The following is a 21299-nucleotide window of genomic DNA, read 5'->3' on the forward strand; positions in this document are numbered from 1 at the left end:
ATTCACATTTCAACAACACTCTGTTGTTCTGTCTTCTGCTATATCCACAGTAGGTCGAGGGACCCCACTCCAACATTAGCACAGATGAAACACTAACAATTAGTGCCTACAGGGTGAACAAGAGAGAGAGAAACAGAGAACAGAGTGGTTTTGCTGATCGACTGTGCGTGGGTAGGCAATTCAGACTGATGTATGAAAACAAAATGACCAAAGTATGAGGACAAAATGACCACATATAAAAGCATAAAATCATTTCTTCACGTTTTGTCTGTCATCATATTACTGCAGGTAATGATCTTTTAATAGCTGTGATTGAACAGATAGAGACGTAAGTGTAGCTTAAACACAATTTATGCTTTAGTTTAAAGAGTGATTTCAACAACAGCACACATAATATGAATCAGTAGCAAAAATATTACCGATTTTTAATTTTTTCTTTAGTGAAAATCCAACATCTGGCACCATATGCAGCTGGATCAAAAGGTCTGAGTGAAATTCGGTTGTAGCTCTGTAAATTTTTCCAAAGGTTCCCATAAAGGCAGTCTACTCTGAAGACCTTGTTAACTTAAAGGGAGTGACAGATGGAAAATCCAGCACATCAAAAGTCAGTAACACAACAAGCCATGATACTCACCAAAACAGACACACACAGAGTGACACTAACGACCTTTAGTCACCATTGGTGCTTGTATTTTTTGCAAAATTTTTGACAGTTGCTTGTTAGCAGGGGAGGCCTGTTAGGGCAGGATTTTCTCCCTTTCCTTCGTTCACATCTGCTCACCTTCCAGTCTTTCAGCCTGGCTTGTAGGGGATGTTGCCACACTAACAAGGAGCAGGTAACAACAAAGCCTGATAGGGAAAGGGCTGAGGTCAGAGGACATGGCATCCTTTAATACCAACACTGACGGGAGGTAGGAGGGGAAAGGAAAAGCAGACGTATGGAAACAGACTAAATCAAACTCTGTGCACGTTCACACTGCCCACCTATAACCCTAAGTGCTGGAGTCATTCCATCCCTGCCCTACTGCCCTCACAGATCAACCCTGCCATTGACAGTGTAGGACACCCAACACCTAGTTAGCTTAGTTAGAGGTCAGCGCTGTCCTTAACACAATGTCTGGGGAAATATTATGCACACACCTCCAAGAAAACACACACAGACATTCAGTGAGTTGTTGGTATAATTGTGCCCAGGCTCTTAGCTTCATTTTATTGACCTAACAATAATGATCCTCAAAACCATGCATATATTAACACACAACTTCAACGGTGGATGTATAGCAGACTACTGTTACTACCATTATTGCCCCTGGCAAACGTTTTGTCTAGGGGTTAGTCATGCTTCTGTTTTTCCACCATCTGAAATTAACTTTTCATCTCATTACTCAAGGACGTGGTCAAATCAAACAACTAAATACAAAGTTTTCCCAACCAAAACAATACACATTTTGCATAAAGCTTAATGTTCATCCTAATATTTTCAGCACCATTTGGCATTTCAACATTTAAGTGCTCAGTCCTAATTAAATATGTGTTTATCCAAATTTGCTTTTTATTGTAGCATGAAGAATTGAAATTATAAAAAAGTACTCTTCAGTAGATTTCAAAGTTTGAGAATAAGCAAATGCCACAGCCTCTGGGTCACCAAACATTCAAATATAATCATCTCTTACATTTACTGCATCATTACAGTACACCCCATCACTCCATCCACTCAAAGATATGTTTTTGTGCCATTTGATGCGTAACCAGCGTTTATTTCAGGCTCTGCTGTGATGCTAGTTTGTGTATGTGGGCGTATGCATTTCTCCAGCTGCAGGACAAGATCAATAGAATAAACAGAAAGGGAGCCCTTCTCCAAGTTACCTTCATCGAAATCTGCATCATCCTCTGTGTGCTGAGGGAAGGGGAAGCAGTTGGTGATCTCCAGCCGGTCATCAACGACCAGGCCCAGCAGGACGCCCTGAACCACCTCGCTGCCCTGGCCCTCCTCCTGGTAGTGCTTGATAATCTTCAACACCACCTGTGAAAACAGAAAGAGCAAAATCACTATAATATCAAGCTAGTTTAACAGAATACCAGTGGGAGGGAGGGGGGTTAATGTGTTTATCCTGCTCATTGTTTACGCATTTTACGAGTGCAAAACATTTTGTTATCCAATGTGTCTCTGCTTGTCATGTTGATTTGGGCTGACTTAGGTTTTAAGATATTTTTCTTTTACAATAAATATAATCTAAACATAGTGGAAAATTACAATATTAAAAATATAAAGCAACTGTAAATAATCAAAACCGTTTCCTTGGTCTGACCTAATTCTGTGCAGGGACAGATTTGCAATTTTTATTTCAGAAGCACCCAGCACACCATGTTATAGTGCAGAAAATATGTTCTGACCATTTGAATTGTTAAAGTGTTATTGCAAATACGTCACAAAACTTGGTGTCAGCATCTGGTGGCAGCTCTGTCCTCACTACAGCTCACAGATGTTGTGAATGTTCTCTGCTGGGATGGATCTTAACATGCAGAAGTTACATAAATTCTGCTGTACTGCATTGGAAACTATTTGACTCTTTCTAGAAACACCTGCCATTTGCCTGTGTGCAGCCTTTATTGGTGCTAATGCTTACAAGGTCAAGCCCACCCTTAGCTGATTCACCACCTCCACTCTAGAAAACTATTATAAAGTAACTCCTACTCTACTTTTAAAAATGCAATGCTGTAGTTTTTAAACATTATCTACCTGGTGCCCAACATCCCTGCAGCTGTCTCACAGTCAGTAAAGAGGTTTTTAAATAGGTCTATTAAGACATTTTAAAAATTCAATTACACATCAGCCGATAGTATCCAAAACATAAGCAACAATTTTGATATGGATGCCACAGTGTCTCAGTGAGTTACTACTGCGATTCAATACAACACATCTCAGCCTTTACTAGTTATAGAGCATCCATTGTTGGAAACTGCAAATGCAAATCTCTCACAGCCACCATTCTGCAGTCTTCACTGGTCACCAAGCTCTTACATAAACCACAATGTTGCCAAAAACTCTTAATATGTAAGGAGGAAATTCTGTTGCCCAAGCAATCACTGGCTGTGGTTGAGTGGCAAGTTAAGTGGTAAGCACCACCTGCAGGCTCCGGCACCGGTGCATCACTGATCTTCAGTGAATACAAAAGGCCAGTTAGTATTCAGCACAGCGTTGCTATTTACACTGAAGAGAGAAGAGGTGGCACATGAAGAATAAAAACAATCTAGTGAGATTTTAAAAAAGAATGCCACCCTTGGACAGTGGGAAGGTATATTTGGACTTTACTGATATTCTATATCGCTGTGCCTCATCTGGAGTGTATGTATCATCGTATGCGTTTAAATTTTTATACCAGATAAAAATGGGCCAATAGGACAGCCTTCACCCAACTGAGGAGCTGATTTAGACTCTAATGCTGCATCACATACACTAACGACAGCACATAAAGGCTCTAGCTTGTTTCTACGCACACATATATACCAAGCTGTCATAAGACACCCTGACCAGCTAGAAAAGAAAATAGCCATGGCAAAAGTGGAGAATGAGGAAAGTGTCTAAATGAACAGGACAAGAAGCTGAATGCAGCGTGTGGAGGGGGAGAGCATAAATCACGTTGATAACAGTGTGGGCAGGTCACAGCCAGAGGCATTAATAATACACACACACGTACGTAGGAGCAGGGTGGGAGTCCCGGGGCCATTCTCACAACAAAATACCCATCACCACCATGAGGGAGCCTTTACTGTTCTCACTAGCTCACACATGCATACACACACACACAAATCGGTCTTGGAAAATGATTTATTTCAATAGAGCACTGGACCTGTCAGGCAACAAGTAAAAGTGCTAGGGGCAGAAGAACAGAGACGATATGGGGTGGAGTGGGGAGAAAAACAATGTCATTCCCTGCCAGCCTGCCTTGGTTTTTCTGACTGAGAGGGGAGGGAGGGAGAAAATGTGAGAGTGAAAACTGCAATGTAAAGAGGGTGATAGGAAAGGAGGAGGCAAAAGAAATGAAATTTGGTGAGAGAGAAACCAGGAAGATAAAGGTAATGATGACAAAAGACAGCAGGGAGTGACCACGTGAGGGCATGGAGAGCGGATGGGTAACCCAACGAGACTGAGGAGAGAAGAGAGGGGAAAGAAGGCTACGCTGGAAGCCCTCAGGATCGGCAGCTCTGGCTGCTTTACAAAGCCCCCCTGCCCACCCTTTGGCTCCTGCCAGCAAATAGCTTTTTCAGTCTTGCTCCATCAGTGAGAGCAGATAGCAGCAAGCATTGTGTATTTGTGCTATCTTAACTGTTGGCAGTCTGTTCATCACACACTTAAATAGGTGTGTCCAGAAAGGCAAGAGGTGAGAGAAAAAAGTCCAGGAAGGTCAAATAAATAAAGATACATTTGAGCAAGAAAAATCCTGAATCTACAGAAATGTGTTAAAGAGGGAAACTGAAGAGGCATCAGCTCTAAAAGGAAGAGAAGGAAGTACAGAGGTTTCAGTGGATTTGTTGTGTTTGCTTTCTAGTGGTGGATAAACGGCATCAGGTGTTGTAAGCTAAGCCTGGAAAAGTCCACATTTGTGAAACCCTGCGCACAAATACACACATGCATACAAGCACATACGTTACGTCTCTACAGTGCTGTTGTTCTCTGCCACACACACACACACACACACACACACACACACACACACACATTGATCTAGCTCACCGGCAGCTAGCCCAGTGAGCTCACCTCATGTGGAGAAGCCCAAGATTGATATGTGGACAGTGTATTATAAATCAACAAGCTTAAAATTGAATTGTGCAAAATCAATTGCGGTTCAAATCCCCCGTTGGCTGCCTTTAATTCTCTTCATAAATCTTCTCTCATTCACACAAAAGGGTTCATATTCCCGCTACAACGGGGCTCAAGTTATGAGAAAGTACAGCAAGAGAGACGGCCCTGTAATGAGTTTTCTTTTTGTGCGGATGATGTGTAGACAAACTCTATGTTCAACATCAGCTGTGTATATTTGATGGAGAAACCACTTTTGTTTGACATGAGTCATATGCTGGGTTAAACCATAGATGAAAATCACTGCAGACTGCCACTTTATCTGGCAGTTTTTGCCTGTTGGCCCGATTAGATCTTTTTTAGATGTATTAGATTCTATTGAGACAAGTTGAGCTTGCAGCGTAAAGTACAGATGACAGTCACCCTAACAACAACCAATAGCAGGTGTCACCACAATGTAGAAATGAAATAATCTGGAACAAAGTTTTAACAACACACATGCTCACTTAGATTGAATTCATTAGAAGTTCCACTCTTTAGCTGCTACTCAAATTCATTTCCCGCAATTATTCTCACATTAAACGTTCTAAGATGAGACCATGTTTGAATGAGGCCACATACGTATGCAATTACAAATTAATTTAAAAGTGTCACAAGTCTACGGATGTCATTTCAAACCTTAAAAAATAGCATTTTTATCTTACATCACTTAAAGTTGAGAGATGTGCCAACCCTCATTAATGCCACTTTACAGTGTATATATTTGTTTTGAGTGTTTAATGGGTTTAATGACATCTCACATGAATGCAGGTCTCTCCAATTCAATAACAGACTGAATTTTTGTTACTAATTTTAACCAAGTAAACAACACAGTAGTTATAGTATGTGTACTGGGCAGATAGCTACTTTTATTTTCACACTGGGTAGTAAGTTATCTGTGTCACCGTGTGTTACAGCTGATCTGTGTCAGATTATGGAGCATGACCACCTTCTTGACGAGCCCAAGCTAAAAGACCTGAGGCAAGAGGAAAAGCTGTAGTGCGAAGGAGGGACTGTTCTGCCACAGTGTTTTACTCATTTACTTACTCACTGAAACAACTAAGAAAATGCAGTTTAAAGAAATATTGTAATGTTATTTTGAAATATTTCTTGACTTTTTCCGTTACCATAAACGTTTACACTACACCGCCAAAATATCCTGAACATTGTGCTCTGACTTTCCCTCAATGCACAGTATGTGAATAAGATCCGTGTGAAAGTTCATCACACACATACAAGCATTGGTGTGATCTCAGTGGGTGCTTAATGGGAGCCATCAATGTGCAGCACTGGCACCATCAACCCCTGAAACCTCTTCAAAACCAAGGAAACAATCCAGTTTAACTACACACAAGTGGTTATGCAGTCTGCGGGCAACCCTCAAGCTAAACCCATGACAGACGGGTCATGACGCAACATAAGAGCAACTGCTCCATATCAGTGCATTCAGGTAAAGCATGTTTTACTATACTCTCCCACAAATAGACACCTTTCCTTTAACAGTCTCAACCCAAATTGGGTTGCACACACTAAATGGCTCTCAACTGTTTTTAATTTAAGTGCAGCAGTTTAAATGTGGAGCTGATAAGGCTGAGAAAAATGAATTAAGAAAATCTCATTAGAGGTCTAAATAATACACACAGAGGTGAAATATTTAGATTTGAAATTAGGACCCAACACTGTAGGGCAGCTTTAATGAGCAAGATAAAAGGAAGGCAGCAGCAGGGAATGTAAAGTCCTGCTACAGCATTCAGGCACACCAGGCAAATGAGCTACTTTGTGTCCAGTCCAGTTTAAGGCAGGAGGAGGAAAAATTTAAGTGCATGGCAGTAAGACAAGTTTGTCCTCTGCTGTTTATACAGGGTACTACATTATATGAACAGAATGTAAAAATGTACACAATTCAGATTTTCTTAGTGTCAATTTTCAGTTATGTGACAAATCAATTGTAAAAAATTACTGTTTAGAAATTCAAATAATAAATCAATTCAAAAGTAAAATGCAGAATAAAAATAGATAAGAAAAAAGGAAACCATTTATGTCTGACCTGTAAAAGAAATCATTATGCTTTTTTGTTTTCAACTGCCAAAACAAGCATTGACATTCACTGCCTTGAAATAGTCCAAACAAACTAATAAAATGTTAAATTGGCTTAAGTGAGTTGAATGGGAAATTTAGACCTTCTGGGGAGATATTAAACCAAGTTCAAATTAATATGTCAAGCATAAACAGATGGATAAATTCACCAATAATGAGAATGAGGTGGTTATCTTCCAAAGCAGACAAATACATTTTTATGAAAGGCAAACAAAACAGACCAAAGATCGTAAAATAACTTAACATGCATTGTTGGATTAACACCGGGCTTCTTGCAAAGATTTTCCCTAAATAGACATTGTATTTGCCAAGTGCCTTAAGCTGAGAAAAGAAGAAAACCTAACCTTAAAAAAGGCATTTACATAGGTGACATTTCAGCATCAATGTATTAATAATGGCAAAGGGTAACGAATGTCACCTGCAATCAATTTTATTCTAAATAAAAGTACACAAGAGACAGCAGCATCCCCATTATCATATGACTATCAATAGATAATGTAATTATATCTTACAAATGCATATAAATGACTCTTTTCCCCTACTGAGATATACCACATACCTTTGAAATTATCAAATACCTTAGCATTCATATAACTACAAATATGATTATAAGTGAAAACTTAAATGTACCAAACAAGTTTATAGAATGCAAATGTGAATTATATTAACTTGCCTAATTAAAATTAGTTAAAATGCAATGAAAACATATTAAACGTGGAAACTGAGAAATTTCATTTTTTAATATTTTAAATTTGATGCCAGCAACATATTTCAAAACAGTTAGGGAGGAGCATATTTACAACTGTGTTACATCACCTCTTCTTCTTTACAACACTTCGTGTTTTGGAACAAAAGAGATCACCTGCTTTAATTTGCAAAAGATAGCAACAATAACTGATATCAGTTCTCACATTTATTATTTGAAGAAATATTATAGGAATTATCCTCATTTCACCAGCAGTTACTAATATTTTGGTAGCTTGAATATGATCATAGCTTTACATCCACAGAGGTAAAATATTGTTTTAAACAGATCAGACAAACACTATATTTTGATGAAGGCAGGAAGAAGGTCTTCAGTCTGCTGCGCATTGAATTAATTACAATTATTATATGTTACTTAGCCTCAAATTACTCTATGTTTTAAGTTTATTGCATGATAATTAACTTAAAAACATGATTTCAATTCAATTCTGACTTGAAAACTACTCTAGCCTTACTTATTTTAATGTTGCAAAAAAGCAACCTCACACAATTACCCCAAACCTCCTTTTATTTACTACTGATGAACTAAAACATAATCCTAATAAAACCCATCCATAAAATGAGGAGGGGACAGGATTTTGTTTCAATCAAATGTTTCTTTTTGTAAGGATAAGCATGAAACAACTAGTCATTAACTTGTTACTAATCACTCTTCTGAAAAAAAGATGGCCACAGAAATACTAACTATTTAATCTAAGTGATTATTAGTAGTAATAGCAATAGTGGTAGTAGTGACAATTAGTATTTCAGTATTTCACTCCCTCAAAGAATCATATATTTTATTTAAATGTTTTGTTTCACTGAGGCAATTGTTTATTTAGAAACGTAAAATTCTAAAATGCAGACAACTGTGGCTATTTGCATTCATCAAAGAATTAAGCAAAAATTTGAAGGCTATACTTGCCTGAGAATCATCACGTTTTCAAGATTATTTCATTGATGCGAGGAAATCAATGAGATATCTGTACGACCAGTGGTACAAAGCGAAAATGAATGGTTAATAGCCAATTCGCCATATTTAATGTTTCTAAATGTAAACATATAGGCTAAAAGTGCAACTTTCTGTATCTATGGCAACGTAACACTTCCTGTTTCTCTTCTCAAGAGTGAATACTTTTAAAATTTGCCGCTATTTGAGAGGCAATGGCATCATGGTTTAGTATAACCTAATTTAATTCTTAATTCAAACTTTTATTTTGGAGATTCAAAGAAAGTACAATTTCCGTGGTTCATTTTCGACATAGAATTTTACATAATGTCACATAAACTTTAAAGACTTCACGAGGCAAGTCTTATTTTTTATTTCTTTGGTGAATGCAATGCGCCGCCGTAAAATAACCGTAATGTCCTGGTTTTTAAATGAAACGCCCCGGCGGTTTATTAAAAGCTCAACAACGGCTAATTTAGAAGCTAGTCTGTTGTCTGCTAGTCCGGTTAGACGTTTGTAACGTTTAAAAGCCAATAGTATCAATATCAGCTTGTTTTGTCAGTAACGTTTAAGTCAGCTTGTTTTGTCAGTAACGTTTAAGTACGACACGTTCAAGACAATGTTTTAAGCTCAAAAAGAGTGCCTGAAATTAACGTTTTCTGTCCGCCATGACAATGCTCACACCTTAGCTTAGCATCCACGCCTGCTAGAGGATCTGATAAAAAATGAATGCCGATTTTTCTAACATCCAACATTCATTCCGTAGCTAAACAGCACTAGGCTGACACTTACCAGTCCGTCAATCTGGACCTGTTTGACGGGAGAGTCCAAAGTACCGCCTGTAGAAGTCATGCCGGCGCCCGCTACTGAAACAGAATCTTTACGTGAAGCCATCTATGAACAGCAACACGCGGAAAAGGGGGAACAATGTTCACTGAGGGACGTTTCCGGTAAAGAGGCGCTCATGTATCTATCCGTATGGAAACAACGACTAAAAGCATTCTGTTCCCTCCTAGATTCTGAACGTCACGGGATATAACTGTGTGGCAGGTACAACCATATCAGTTATTAAAGATCCAATTTCAAAAATAAGTGCTGTATTACCTGCGTAGAGTGCAGCAGAGCTGTAATTCCCCAGTCTCTGTGCTGCAGTGTGTAATATGACTTAAAGTTACATGTTAATATAAAGGCAAGACGTGCAATAGTAGAACCTGCAGTGACTAATTGGTCTTAGTGTCCATCTGTTATCCAGTAAAGAGCTAAGTTTTATCTTACATTGGTTGATCCAGTTCAAATTTATTTCCTTTATAATTTCCTTCCTAGCTGAATAAAGATCCTTTTAAAGTCCTTTTTAAATAATGAACACAATATCCGCTAAGCAAGTACTTAAAACACTTTATTTCAAAATCTTTACAGATGTATCACAACTAGAAGTTACCCAAAGACTAAAAAGGTGAGATACTGAAATTAACTGTAACAAGTACATTACCTAGTTACATAATGCAAAAAGGGCAATAAGCATCAATGCAAAATGGTACAAAAAACAAAACAAAACCTTAATGATAAAATGCCTGAATTACACATCTGAAACTTGCTATTTAATGTCAGGTACGATTAACCAATTTTATGACAGACCAACCTTTGTTTATCATGAAACAAGTGCAACAATGTCAATGTGGGAAAGATTACACTTCTGAACAATAAACAGTACCTTTCCAGAACATGTACAGCTTCATTACGAATTCCATGTGAAATTAACAGGAGTCTTAATCTAAAATCTGCAATTTTTCAGTTGTGAGAGGGGAAATGATACAAAAAATATGGAATGAGCAGACAATGGAAATTTACCTTTGAAAACAAAAGTGAAGCTTACAAATTGGTTACTGAAAAAAAAAAAATGTTGCTTTATAAATATAATTGTTAAACATTTTTCCTTACTCATTTTAAACCAGATGAATACTGCATGATTCCATCTTTAGTACAGTAAAATCCTTTTTTTAAAAAGTTTCCAACCCATGTCCCACACTCCCTCCCCTTTCCCAGAAAAAAAGGGGTTGACAGAAGAAATAAAAAGGGGAGGAAAAAAAAACAAAACAAAAAAACAAACAAAAAGTAATTAAAAAAGTATGAGGCAAGCAGAGTGTTTGTCTGTTCTTTCAATGTCTAAATAAGGTGGAATCTTGGTCCAGCAGTGGCAATGATGTCACTGTAGGGCTCAGACTGGGTGACCTCAATAGCTTGCTGCTTCTTCAGGACCAGGAAACTGTAAAACTTGGCAGCTGCCTGCTTCTTGTTGTTGTTCCGGCACAGGTCAAGCAAGCTGACAGATTCTGCACCAGTCTTGGCCATCACGCGCTATGGGGACAGAAGCACATAATGTCAAAGTCCAGCTAGAGTCAAGTCACTGAAATCTTACATCTATGACATTGTAGGTTCACAATGAAAAATGTTTGAAAGATTGAGAAAAATAAAATAAAAGAACCAAAAATGCAATCTACACTACATAAACAAACATTTCTTGACATAAAACACTTTAAAAACCCATTTATAGCCTTTCATACCTGGAGACCATGCAGCATCTGCTGAGTTCTCTTGTTCCATCTCTTCTCCTCTTGATCCTGGTCTCCAGCCTGACCATCCTCTTCCTGAGGACCACAAACAACCACCATGATCAGACTCTTATAAAAACATGACATACAAGCTTGTCCCTAAAGAATTGAATTTCATATACATAGCTAAGCAGCTTAGCAGGAATTGCACCCTATTATTTTTGTTCAGCTGTTTTACTTTCTGTTGTAGCGCTTCCAGTCTTTGACATGACAAAATGTGCCACTATTAATTAGTAGCGCTAACTACAAATTTCCAGTTGTACAGAGAAAGCAGTGTTTCCCACTAACCTCCTCTTCTTCGCTATCATCCTTCTTGTCTTTGCCCTTGTCACCAAGAAGGTCGAGCTCAGGGACGAGTTGTGTGAGGTTAACGCTGCTCTCCTCAGGGGGCAGATCCATCTGAGAAATGTCTAACCTCTGGGATAAGACTGAATGGTCAGCCACCTGCTGCTGCTCCAAAGGGGCCATCTGAAAGAGGGGAAATAGGGAACTATAATGCATGTCAGAACCAATTTAGAACACAGTGCAATAAAGTGAATTATTTTATGTTTTTTGTTGGTTCATTTTTAAAGTTCTTCATTGAACACTGTTTCCTAATAATAAATTAATTAATTAATTAAAACGTGGGCATTTGCAAGCGGGGCAGCTGTAGCTCAGTCGGTAAGGCAGTTATACACGAACCACAGGGTCAGTGGTTTGTTCCCCGATCTAGGCTATGTCAAACCATCAAAGGCCTTTCAGCAGCACTTTTATCTAAACAAAAAGTGAAGAACAATTATCGAGCCTTAGTTTCATTGTTTTGACAGAAAATTTTGGTGAGCTGTTGGTGAGAAGTACTCACAGGAAGGGTAACCCCCTCTTTGTCAAGGGTCTTGCGTTTCACACCACGTGGTGTGGAGGGAGGAGGCATGACTGTCTCATCAAGGGTTGTCCTGCTACCCTCCATTGCAGAGGCTGCCAGCATACTAGGCTCCTCCATGATAGTCTGGTCTGAGGGAAAGATGGTGTACAAATAAGACAAACATGAAATTCCATTCTTATTTAGTGATTGGTGGGGTCTCTAAACAGAGTTAGGACCCCCCCCAACCAACGACATTTTACACTTGTAAAATACATAATATTGGGCAAGACTTACCTATAACATCTCTGTGCTGACTCATGACTTCCTCTCTGGGCACCTCTGGGTTCTCCAGCTCTTTAAGGAACTCATCCAGACTGTCTGCTTCACCACCCTTTCTCCTCCTCCTCAGCTCATCTGGTACCAGAGGTGTCAGGCACCGTGTGAACATCTGACAATAGAGATTTAAGAGTTTAACTCGAACAAAAGTTTTAATTAAATGGAAAGGGGAAAAAATGTAATAGTATAATACAATTGTAAGTTCTGTTAGAAAAAACTGGTGCAAGAGGAAAGTCTGCTGAATTATGCATCAACATGTTTGCCATTCAGTATTCTGGAGTGGTAATGTGGGTGTTAAAAGATCAGGAAAAGACACTGAAAAAACTTCCTCCAATGTTATCATTTAAATCCCACAACCTGAACAGAATATCAATGGAAGACATTTTAAACTTGCTCCATTCTTTATAAAATGCTTCATTCTGAGCCAACCTAGAGAATCAGACAACCAATCTTTTCCCCAAATAGTAATATTTCTTATGTGATTTTAGGCAGACAGCTGACAGTTTAAAAACATATTTATTTGTATATACACAAAAATTATAATAACCCCTAAATAAATATATATTTTTACAACAAATATTTGTTACCTTGAGGAGCCTGGCATTCCAGAGGGGCTGAGCTGGTAGAGAAAACAGCTTCTCCACCCCTCCAGTCTCCTTCCACATCATGAGCTTCTTAGTGGGAGGGGCAAGGTCCAGGGTGGTGACAATGTCTGAGTAGTCAGATAGCTGGGCTCTAATGGTCTTGCTGTCCAGCTCCTTCACACTGTCCACAATTAGCTTTCTCTTACGCTTTGCCTTGGTCTCTTTCACTGGAAACATTGACAAAGAAGGCAACATTTCAACACATGTTATGGTTGTCCAACAAAGTATAGTGTAAGGACCTCAGATATCATGGTTTGTCAGTGCTAGTTTTTGCAATCCTGCTCACCAGCCCAATACACTCTTAATGGATGACAATCTAGGTGGAAAGGAAACTGTAAAAATAAATAAAGATGAGGATAGTTTCACCTGTGATGTCAATGGGCTCCAGGGCAAAGGCCTCCTCCTCATTGTGAACCAGAGTGGTCTGCTCTGTCTGGTCAACCATTGCTGGTAGCGCCTCAGCTGGACCGGAGTCTGGGCTGTCTGGACCCGCTAGACACACACACACGCACAAATTGCAATTCTGGTCGACAAGGCAGGTAGTTACAACACACACAGTTAGCATATGGCTCAACAGATTTTTTTATGTGACGTCTGCAGTGTTTTCCATACATAATCACACTTTGATACAACGTAATGATAAAGACTAATTGAGACGTGATATAGGGAATTGAAGAAAATTTGCATTCCCACATTTAAAATCCTTTGCATTGAGAAATTGCTTCACTTACGTGACTGGAGATTGTCAAAGTCATCCTCGTCGTCTCCATGATCTGGAGGCATCATGACACTTTCTGTGATAGCTGGAGGATCATCAAAGATACCACCTCCATCTTCAGAACTCAGCAGCTTATCAACTGGAAAAAAAAATAAAAAGGGTTAGCTTGTAACATTTCTTTTAAATCAATGTCTCACAAAACAACTTTTAACAGTCTAAGTGTATGAGCTAAATAAAACCGCTCACCCAACATTCCTCCATCACTGTTGCCCATGGAGCCATCCCCAAAGTCATCATACTCCATGTGGTTGGACTTGTCAGGGAGATTAGCTGGGCCAGGCTCAGTCTCTAACAAAAGGTTAGAGGCGGTGGCACCACGAATAATATCCTCCTCAAATGTGCTTGCATCTCTCATCATCTCTCGGTCATCCATGCCAAAGTCAGCTGAAGAGTATGGAATGTCATTGTTATATAATATACAGAGTACTTTTTCCTCATTTTGTTATGTGACATTTTTATTCCAAAATGTATCAAATTCATAATTTTTCTCAAAATTCTACAATCAATACCCCATAATGACAACATGAAAGAAATTAGTTTGAACTGTTTGCAAAAAAACAAAAAACAAACACGTACATTCCCCACCTTTGCTTAATACTTCTTGGAAACACCTTTAGCACCAATTACTGCCTCAAGTATTTTTGAGTATGATGCTACAAGCTTGGCACACTTATTTTTGAGCAGTTCTCCCACTCTTCTCTACAGTACATCTCAAGCTCCATCAGGTTGGATGGGAGTGTCCATGTACAGCCATTTTCTTATCTCTGCAGAGATGCTTAATCGGGTTCAAGTCTGGGCTCTGGCTGAGACACTCAAGGACATTCACAGAGTTGTCCCGTAGCCAGTCATTTGTTATCTTGGCTGTGTGCTTAAGGTAGTTGTCCTGTTGAAAGATGAACTATCACCCCAGTCTGAGGCCCAAAATACTCTTGAACAGGTTTTCATAAAGGACGTCTCAGTACATTGCTGCTTTCATCTTTCCCTCAATTCGGACTAGTCTTCCAGTTCCTGCAGCTGAAAACATCCCCACAGCATGATGCTGCCACCACCATGCTTTACTGTAGCAATGGTATTGGCCAGGTGGTGAGCGGTGCCTGGTTTCCTCCAGACATGACACTTGGCATTCAGGCCAAGTGTCATGAATGCCAAGTCTTTGTTTCATCAGACCAGAGAATTTTGTTTCTCATGGTCTGAGAGTCCTTCAGGTAGGCTGTCATGGCCTTTTACTGAGGAGTGATTTCCATCTGGCCACTCTACCATACACGCCCGATTGGTGGAGCGCTGCAGAGAGGGTTATTCTTCTGGAAGGTTCTCCTCTCTCCACCGAGAAACTCTGGAGCTCTTTCAGAGTGGCCATTGGATTCTTGATCACCTCTGTGACTTGGGCCCTTCTCTCTCGATCGCTTGTAATCTGACACACACTTAACTGTGGGACTTTATATCATATCCAATCAGTTGAATTTGTGGACTCCAATTAAGTTGCAGAAACACCTCAATGATGATCAGTGGAAACAGGATGCACCAGAGCACAGTTTTGAGTGTCATGGCAAAGGCTATGAATACTTATGTACATTAATTTTTAATTTTTTTATCCTTTCAGGTTATCCCGTGAGTTCAGGGTTGCCACAGAGGATCATTGTTCCCATGTTGATTTGGCACAGTTTTTACGCCAGACTTTCCTGACACAACCCTCCCCAATATCTACCGGGCTTGGACCGGCACTGCACAGCTGGGGATGGGAATGGGGTGTTCAGTTACTTGCCTAGAGACACTTCGACATAGAGCTGGGACCGGGGAGCGAACCACTCACCCTGTGGTCTGTGGACGGCTGCCTTTACCAACTGAGCTACAGCTGCCCCCTTTTTTATTAAAAAAAAAAAATGCTTTCAAACAAACGTCTTTCACGTTGTCATTATAGGGTACTATTTGTAGAACTTTGAGGAAAATAATCAATTTTGGAATAAGGCTGTAACATTACAAAATGTGGAAAAAGTTTAGTGCAGTGAATGCACTGGATGCACTGGATGCACCGTATTGTCTTTTACAGCTCTATTATACTATATTGTCAGAAAATTTAAAAATCACTGCTATGAGACAGCCTTCTTGAAATATAAAGTTAAATAAAATGACTATAGATGCACTACGTTGGGACATCACTGTAGTGTCCTACCAAAGTCATTGTCCTGCAGGATGCTAAGGTTGCCAACATCTTCCCTCATGGTGATCTCTTCTACTCTGCTCTGGTTCAGTGTGAACTGCTGGGCAACATCAATGTCACTGTTTTAGAGTAGGAAGAGGAAGATGGAGGAGGATGGGGGTTGAAGAAGAACCATTACAACAAGAATAACATTAACTAAACCAAATAAATACTAGTGACAGCATTAGGGGCCACACCATACAGACCCCATGATCTTTTAAGTAAAGATGGTAGGGGTTACTAACTTACTCCAGATCAGGAAGTGGTTGGTCAAAATCATGGAACTCCTCAGGTAAGGTGATGGCATTGTAAGCTGCCTCTCTGTTTTCCTCAGGTAGATCCACAACTCCTAAATAGATACAAGTAGTTATAACAACATTATATCATACAACTCTGCTCCAAGATCTAATGTCACATAAACAAGAACCATTGTTGGTTGTTTAGGAAATCAGATCCATGCTATTTAAAGACAGACATAAATTCACTGGAGCCTTTATTCTTTTAGCTTTCTTAAAAAGAAACAAAAAACCTCATTAATTTCTCCTTACCTGGCCTAAAAGCCATTTTGATTTTGATGAAGGCTTCATTACAGTCAGCAAGCAGGTATTTGGCCTTCCTGTGGTAGATTCTCACCACTCCGAGGAGTAGGTGGCCTGATGTTCGCAACGCCATCTTCACCTAGGAGGAAAGAAAATGCCCACAAAAAAAATTAACACAAAGTGGCAAAGAAAAGCCATATCCACAGGGTATATGTAGACATGTCTTTCTTGGTATCTTGTAAAAACAAAAGTGAACCTTATTAGAGAAAATGTAACACTACACAACAATAAAGTAACTTAAAGTCAAATAAATAAAGTCAAAGTATAGACACAATAAGCATAACTGTGCTATGATATGTTTTAGCCATTATATTCCATTTAATTTGAAATATTTCTGCTATTATAACAGTAAGGTAAAAATGAAGGCAGACCTATGTCTGCAAAGTGCTCTGTAGTCTTTACCTTGGGTGAAATGATGCTTTCTACGCTGCTCTCAAGGTTGCACTCAAACACATGGGCCTTGGTCAGCTTTTTGTCCCAATGGGCCGCCAGCCAGATCTTGGCCAGCGGCCCACGTTTGCTGAGGACAAAGTGGGCGTAAAACATTGCCCTAGTTCCCCTGGCTCACACACTTACACTGCAGTAAGGTGTACCTGGGAAACGATTGATTACATTTCATTACAAATAGAAGACATTTTAATAAGAACAGAACAGACAGAACAAGTGTCACAATCCAAGACAATAATTAGCAGCACAAGACTGTGTGATTCAGCATCATTGACTAGCCTCCATATTTCTGACAGTTCACGACATGGAGGGAATTTAACGAAGTTGCTGGAAATGTTACGTTAGTGGTCACAAGTCTTAAAAATAAAATAAAAAAATCTGACCAGATTTATATATGATATTATTTTGAGAAAAATAAGGATAAAATTTTACTTCTTAGCAAATTTTTCAACAGCGTGGTAATAACGATGAGCAAGGATGAAGTTTCAGCACCAAATGTGGCCTGTTCTTTCATTTGATAACGTTGAATTATGGTCCATTAGATAGAATTACCATCGGGCTTAAATCTGAGGCTTTATTATACGTAACTGTTATAGCTTAACTCTAAGTTACAGTGTAACGTTAAAACAACGCTATAACGAAACGAAAACAATAGCTATAAACTCCTTGCATTCACTTAGTTAGCCTGTCATGCTTAACGTTAGCTTGTCGTTTTAAAAAGGTAAGGCGTGTTACACACATCGTTAGTAAAAATCAAACGTGGAGCACTAGGTTAGGAAAAGGAGATTTTAACGTTTATCAAAACAAGCGCCGAGTTCATTCAAGTTCCGCCTATTTCCCAATCAGGGAGGCAAACACTGGAAATACAAGTCTACCCTACGGAATCCAGCAATTTTCCTCCAACCTAGCTAACTTTAATTAGACATTTACCCGTAACAACCATATATGCATAACGAAACTAAAAGCCGAATGTGAAAGGTTGTGTTATACGCACCTAATGTAACGTTACCCTATTCCATGCGTCAAAGAATTGGTCAACACCAGTAAATAGTCGGCGCCATCAAGTGAGCTGAACTACAATTGCTAACAGCTCACTGCAAAAAGTAGCAGCATTGCGCACGAAGCTGAACTATTTATGTTGAATTTACATGCTTAAAATAAGACGACTGCATTTCTATGTCGCCAGCCAAAACCGCAACACACCAATAAAAACGAACAGCCTAACTTACCAGAAACAAGGCGCCCAGCTAACACGCTACCCTTTCCCTCTGCATCGTTAACGTTAGCTACCTTAGCCGACGGCTAACAGCTCCCTATGCAGTGAAGGCCGAATCAAATAACCGCAAACGTGCACGCTTATGTTGTCTCTCAAGACATGTAGAATAACGCGCGAACACTTCCGCTGTAAATATACTTACCGGCAATAGCCCCTTCAAAGTGAAATTCCAATAATTAGGTTATTTCTCCCAGTGAATTCCCCCCTGTTGTACTCATTAAAACAGCCAAGATGGCGCCAGTCGCCTTCCTCCCGCTCACCGCTGTCCTTTTAAAATCGGCAGGATGTTTACAGTCAAAAATGGCGGAGGAGGAGTCTGCTGACAGATAGCCCGCTGTGAGCGCCAGGGGAGATAGAGAGCGCTGTGGCGCGTGCATTACACTCCAATAAAAATAGTATGTCATATTATACACGCGCTTCCAAATAAAATGTATTTTTATCATTATTACCTGATAACTACTTGTAGGAACACTAAAGCTAGACAAATGAGGGTAAGGATCGGATTACTGATTCTAAAATCCAAATGAATCTGCCCAGCATGTGGGAGCAGTCACGGCAACATAGCCTTCGCACTACAACCTGGGATTGACACTAGTCAAGCTGCTGAGCATTTACTCTTTGCTTGTGTCAGGGAAGGGCCAAACGGCTTGAAGAAATGTTGGGCCACTTTAAGGGTGCTGTATGTTTGAGCTAGAGAAGGGTGTCACTCATCATTGAGCTCAGTAGGTTATCAAAGTAGGCCTGATCATCACCGCAGGGCCCACAGGTTAACATATATGATCAGCATGAAGACTGGGTTACACGTGAACATGTGGTCTATCAATACAAAATTTTTTATAGCAGACAATCTGACATGTCATATAACGAAACATAGTTAGTTACTTTACACTGTAAATTACTCCATAATGTGATTTATTATAGGGGGCTCAGCTGCAGTGTGCATACTACTGGCATCAAGCCACTGCTGACATTGTTGGCTATACCTGTGCTATTTCATAATGAGTCAAACATCCCTGTACAATGAAAACACATTTCCTAACAGCATATTAGATACAGAGATGATGAGGAACATGTCTGACAGAGAGACTGACTCATCTACAATCAAATTGCAAAATTGGTATGCAGTATACTAAGCAGATTTGTCTCATAAGCTACAGCATCTGTTGCAGTATAGCTGCTGCCAGTTAAGCATGTTCATGATTTATCAGGAGTAGGGCTTTGTGCCATTTTGTGAGTGGTACATGCCGACCTAGTTCTCACACATGATTAAACTAATGCAAATTTTTATCTCTGGTGAGGTAAGGTCACAAGGTAAGGTCACAAGGTTCTTCGGTTGTCTGATAATAAAATAATGAATGATACCATGATAACATTGGCAATTGCCAATGTATTACTTTTAAGAGAAATAATTTGGATTTAAATGTGTCAGATCATTGCTTGAATACACATTTAATCATTGCACAAACAGGCTCACTGTGAGTTTAATAAATTATTGATCTAAGATGTAAGGACTAAATACAATTCTGCAGTTGAAAGCTAACAAATATAAGAGATACAATAAGGAATTTAACACTGTGTAAAATTGAAATTAAATGGAGTTTTTCAATGAGTTGTATCACTGACTTATGGTAATATTAAACCCAAACAGCTTTTGTACAGAATCCAGTGCCTTTTGCAGCAAGAACAGAAATAGATGGCACATTTAAACAAAGTGTTGCTTAGCCATGTCTTCATGGTGACACACTTCATGGTGGTTTTGGACTCCCATCCCATCTGTTAAATAAAATAGTTTTATTCAGATAGCTGATTGCTGTCTGCTACTATCATGTGACATTTATATTTTTAGATACCTGAGCTACTACACTTCTATTCTGATTCTTTCTGTGCTTGAGATGAATTATTGTATGGATGTACTAGGCAAGAATTGCAAAGCCTTATAATCTGATTATCTCTACATGGCAAAAACAGAAGTTTATTATTATCAAGACAACTGCCACAGCTGTTTGGATTTACTGGAGCATTCTTAAATTCACACACAAATATGAAAAGAGGAGATAAGGACAAAAAATAGAGAGAGAATTTTATCCAGGGAAATGCTGATTGAAGAATATGATTCCTTTAATCCAGTGAAATGAATTATTCCTTGCTAATAGTAGCATAATATGCCTAATCTTAATGTATTTAATTATGTCGCTACAGGGAGCCTCTTTACTCATCTTCAATGTAGCTGATTTTCCATGAGCTGCTGTGCAACGTTCACTGTTGTTATTCTTTCCTTTCATGCCTAAATCTCTTTAACTATATATGCGAGTATTACAGGTTATAATCAATAATTATTCTGTATAAATAATAATTTGTTTAATCATTTTTAGCCTCACAATGTTACTCATGATGCAGAAACACTATCAATAAAGAGTAATGGAGTTTTCTTCTCCTGGCTAAATGTGATCAGTAATGCTTCAAACCTCATTTTTTTATTTTTCGCTTATCATCTCAACCATGGCAAAACAGAATTTACCACAAACAGAGATACAAATCTATAGAAAACAGTGCAGCTTAAAAAAAACTTCCTTCTGTGTCATGGCTGAGTGCACTAGTCAACACACTGCAATGAAATGTGATGTAAAGATGAAAGGGAAGGACATTTTGTAAATGTGGCCCCAAGTCACAAAATTTAATCAGCAAGAAAGAGTCCTGACTGAACGTATGCAGAGTTCCATCTCCGCTACAGATGCACATCATCAATAGGATTAAGACACGATAAACTGATTACTATACCATTATATCATTCAAGAAACTTTTTGGCCTCAGATAGCCCCGCTGGATGCAGTAAAAATTTCTACTGGCAATATCTGTGAAGCTTCACGCCTCCCTTATTGAAAATTACCTACTTCCACTTTTTTTCCTGTTTTGGTCAACAAACCCTACAGAGTGGATGTATG

General features: G+C 39.1%; 2 protein-coding genes across 4 annotated transcripts in view; both read right to left on the reverse strand.

Annotated features, from left to right (window-relative positions):
* The window catches only part of LOC137130602 (eukaryotic translation initiation factor 3 subunit H), a 49957-nt gene extending 40379 nt beyond the window's left edge, over window positions 1–9578 (reverse strand). For both annotated transcript variants that reach the window (XM_067510966.1, XM_067510968.1), the window contains exons 1-2: window positions 9423–9578; window positions 1867–2023 (exon numbers count right to left, since the gene is read on the reverse strand). In XM_067510966.1, the coding sequence (XP_067367067.1) occupies window positions 1867–2023; window positions 9423–9524 (259 nt within the window). In that variant the 5' untranslated portion in view covers window positions 9525–9578. The remainder of the gene's footprint in view (window positions 1–1866; window positions 2024–9422) is intronic.
* A 435-nt stretch (window positions 9579–10013) lies between these two features.
* LOC137130678 (double-strand-break repair protein rad21 homolog A-like) lies at window positions 10014–18656 on the reverse strand. Of its 2 annotated transcripts, none has more exons than XM_067511136.1 (14): window positions 18500–18656; window positions 17037–17227; window positions 16584–16713; window positions 16285–16384; window positions 16009–16115; window positions 14025–14222; window positions 13792–13917; window positions 13427–13552; window positions 13004–13227; window positions 12375–12528; window positions 12081–12229; window positions 11528–11707; window positions 11192–11275; window positions 10014–10985 (listed from the first exon to the last, which is right to left on the reverse strand). In XM_067511136.1, exons 2-14 carry the CDS (start codon window positions 17178–17180, stop codon window positions 10794–10796), a joined length of 1914 nt encoding a protein of 637 aa, XP_067367237.1. In that variant the 5' UTR covers window positions 17181–17227; window positions 18500–18656; the 3' UTR covers window positions 10014–10793. The 2 variants fall into 2 exon arrangements, with proteins under 2 accessions (XP_067367237.1, XP_067367238.1); XM_067511137.1 differs by lacking the exon at window positions 18500–18656 and adding an exon at window positions 18311–18457.
* Between the last annotated feature and the right edge of the window lie 2643 nt (window positions 18657–21299).

Source organism: Channa argus, chromosome 7 (genome assembly GCF_033026475.1).
Source record: "Channa argus isolate prfri chromosome 7, Channa argus male v1.0, whole genome shotgun sequence".
NCBI lineage: Eukaryota > Metazoa > Chordata > Actinopteri > Anabantiformes > Channidae > Channa > Channa argus.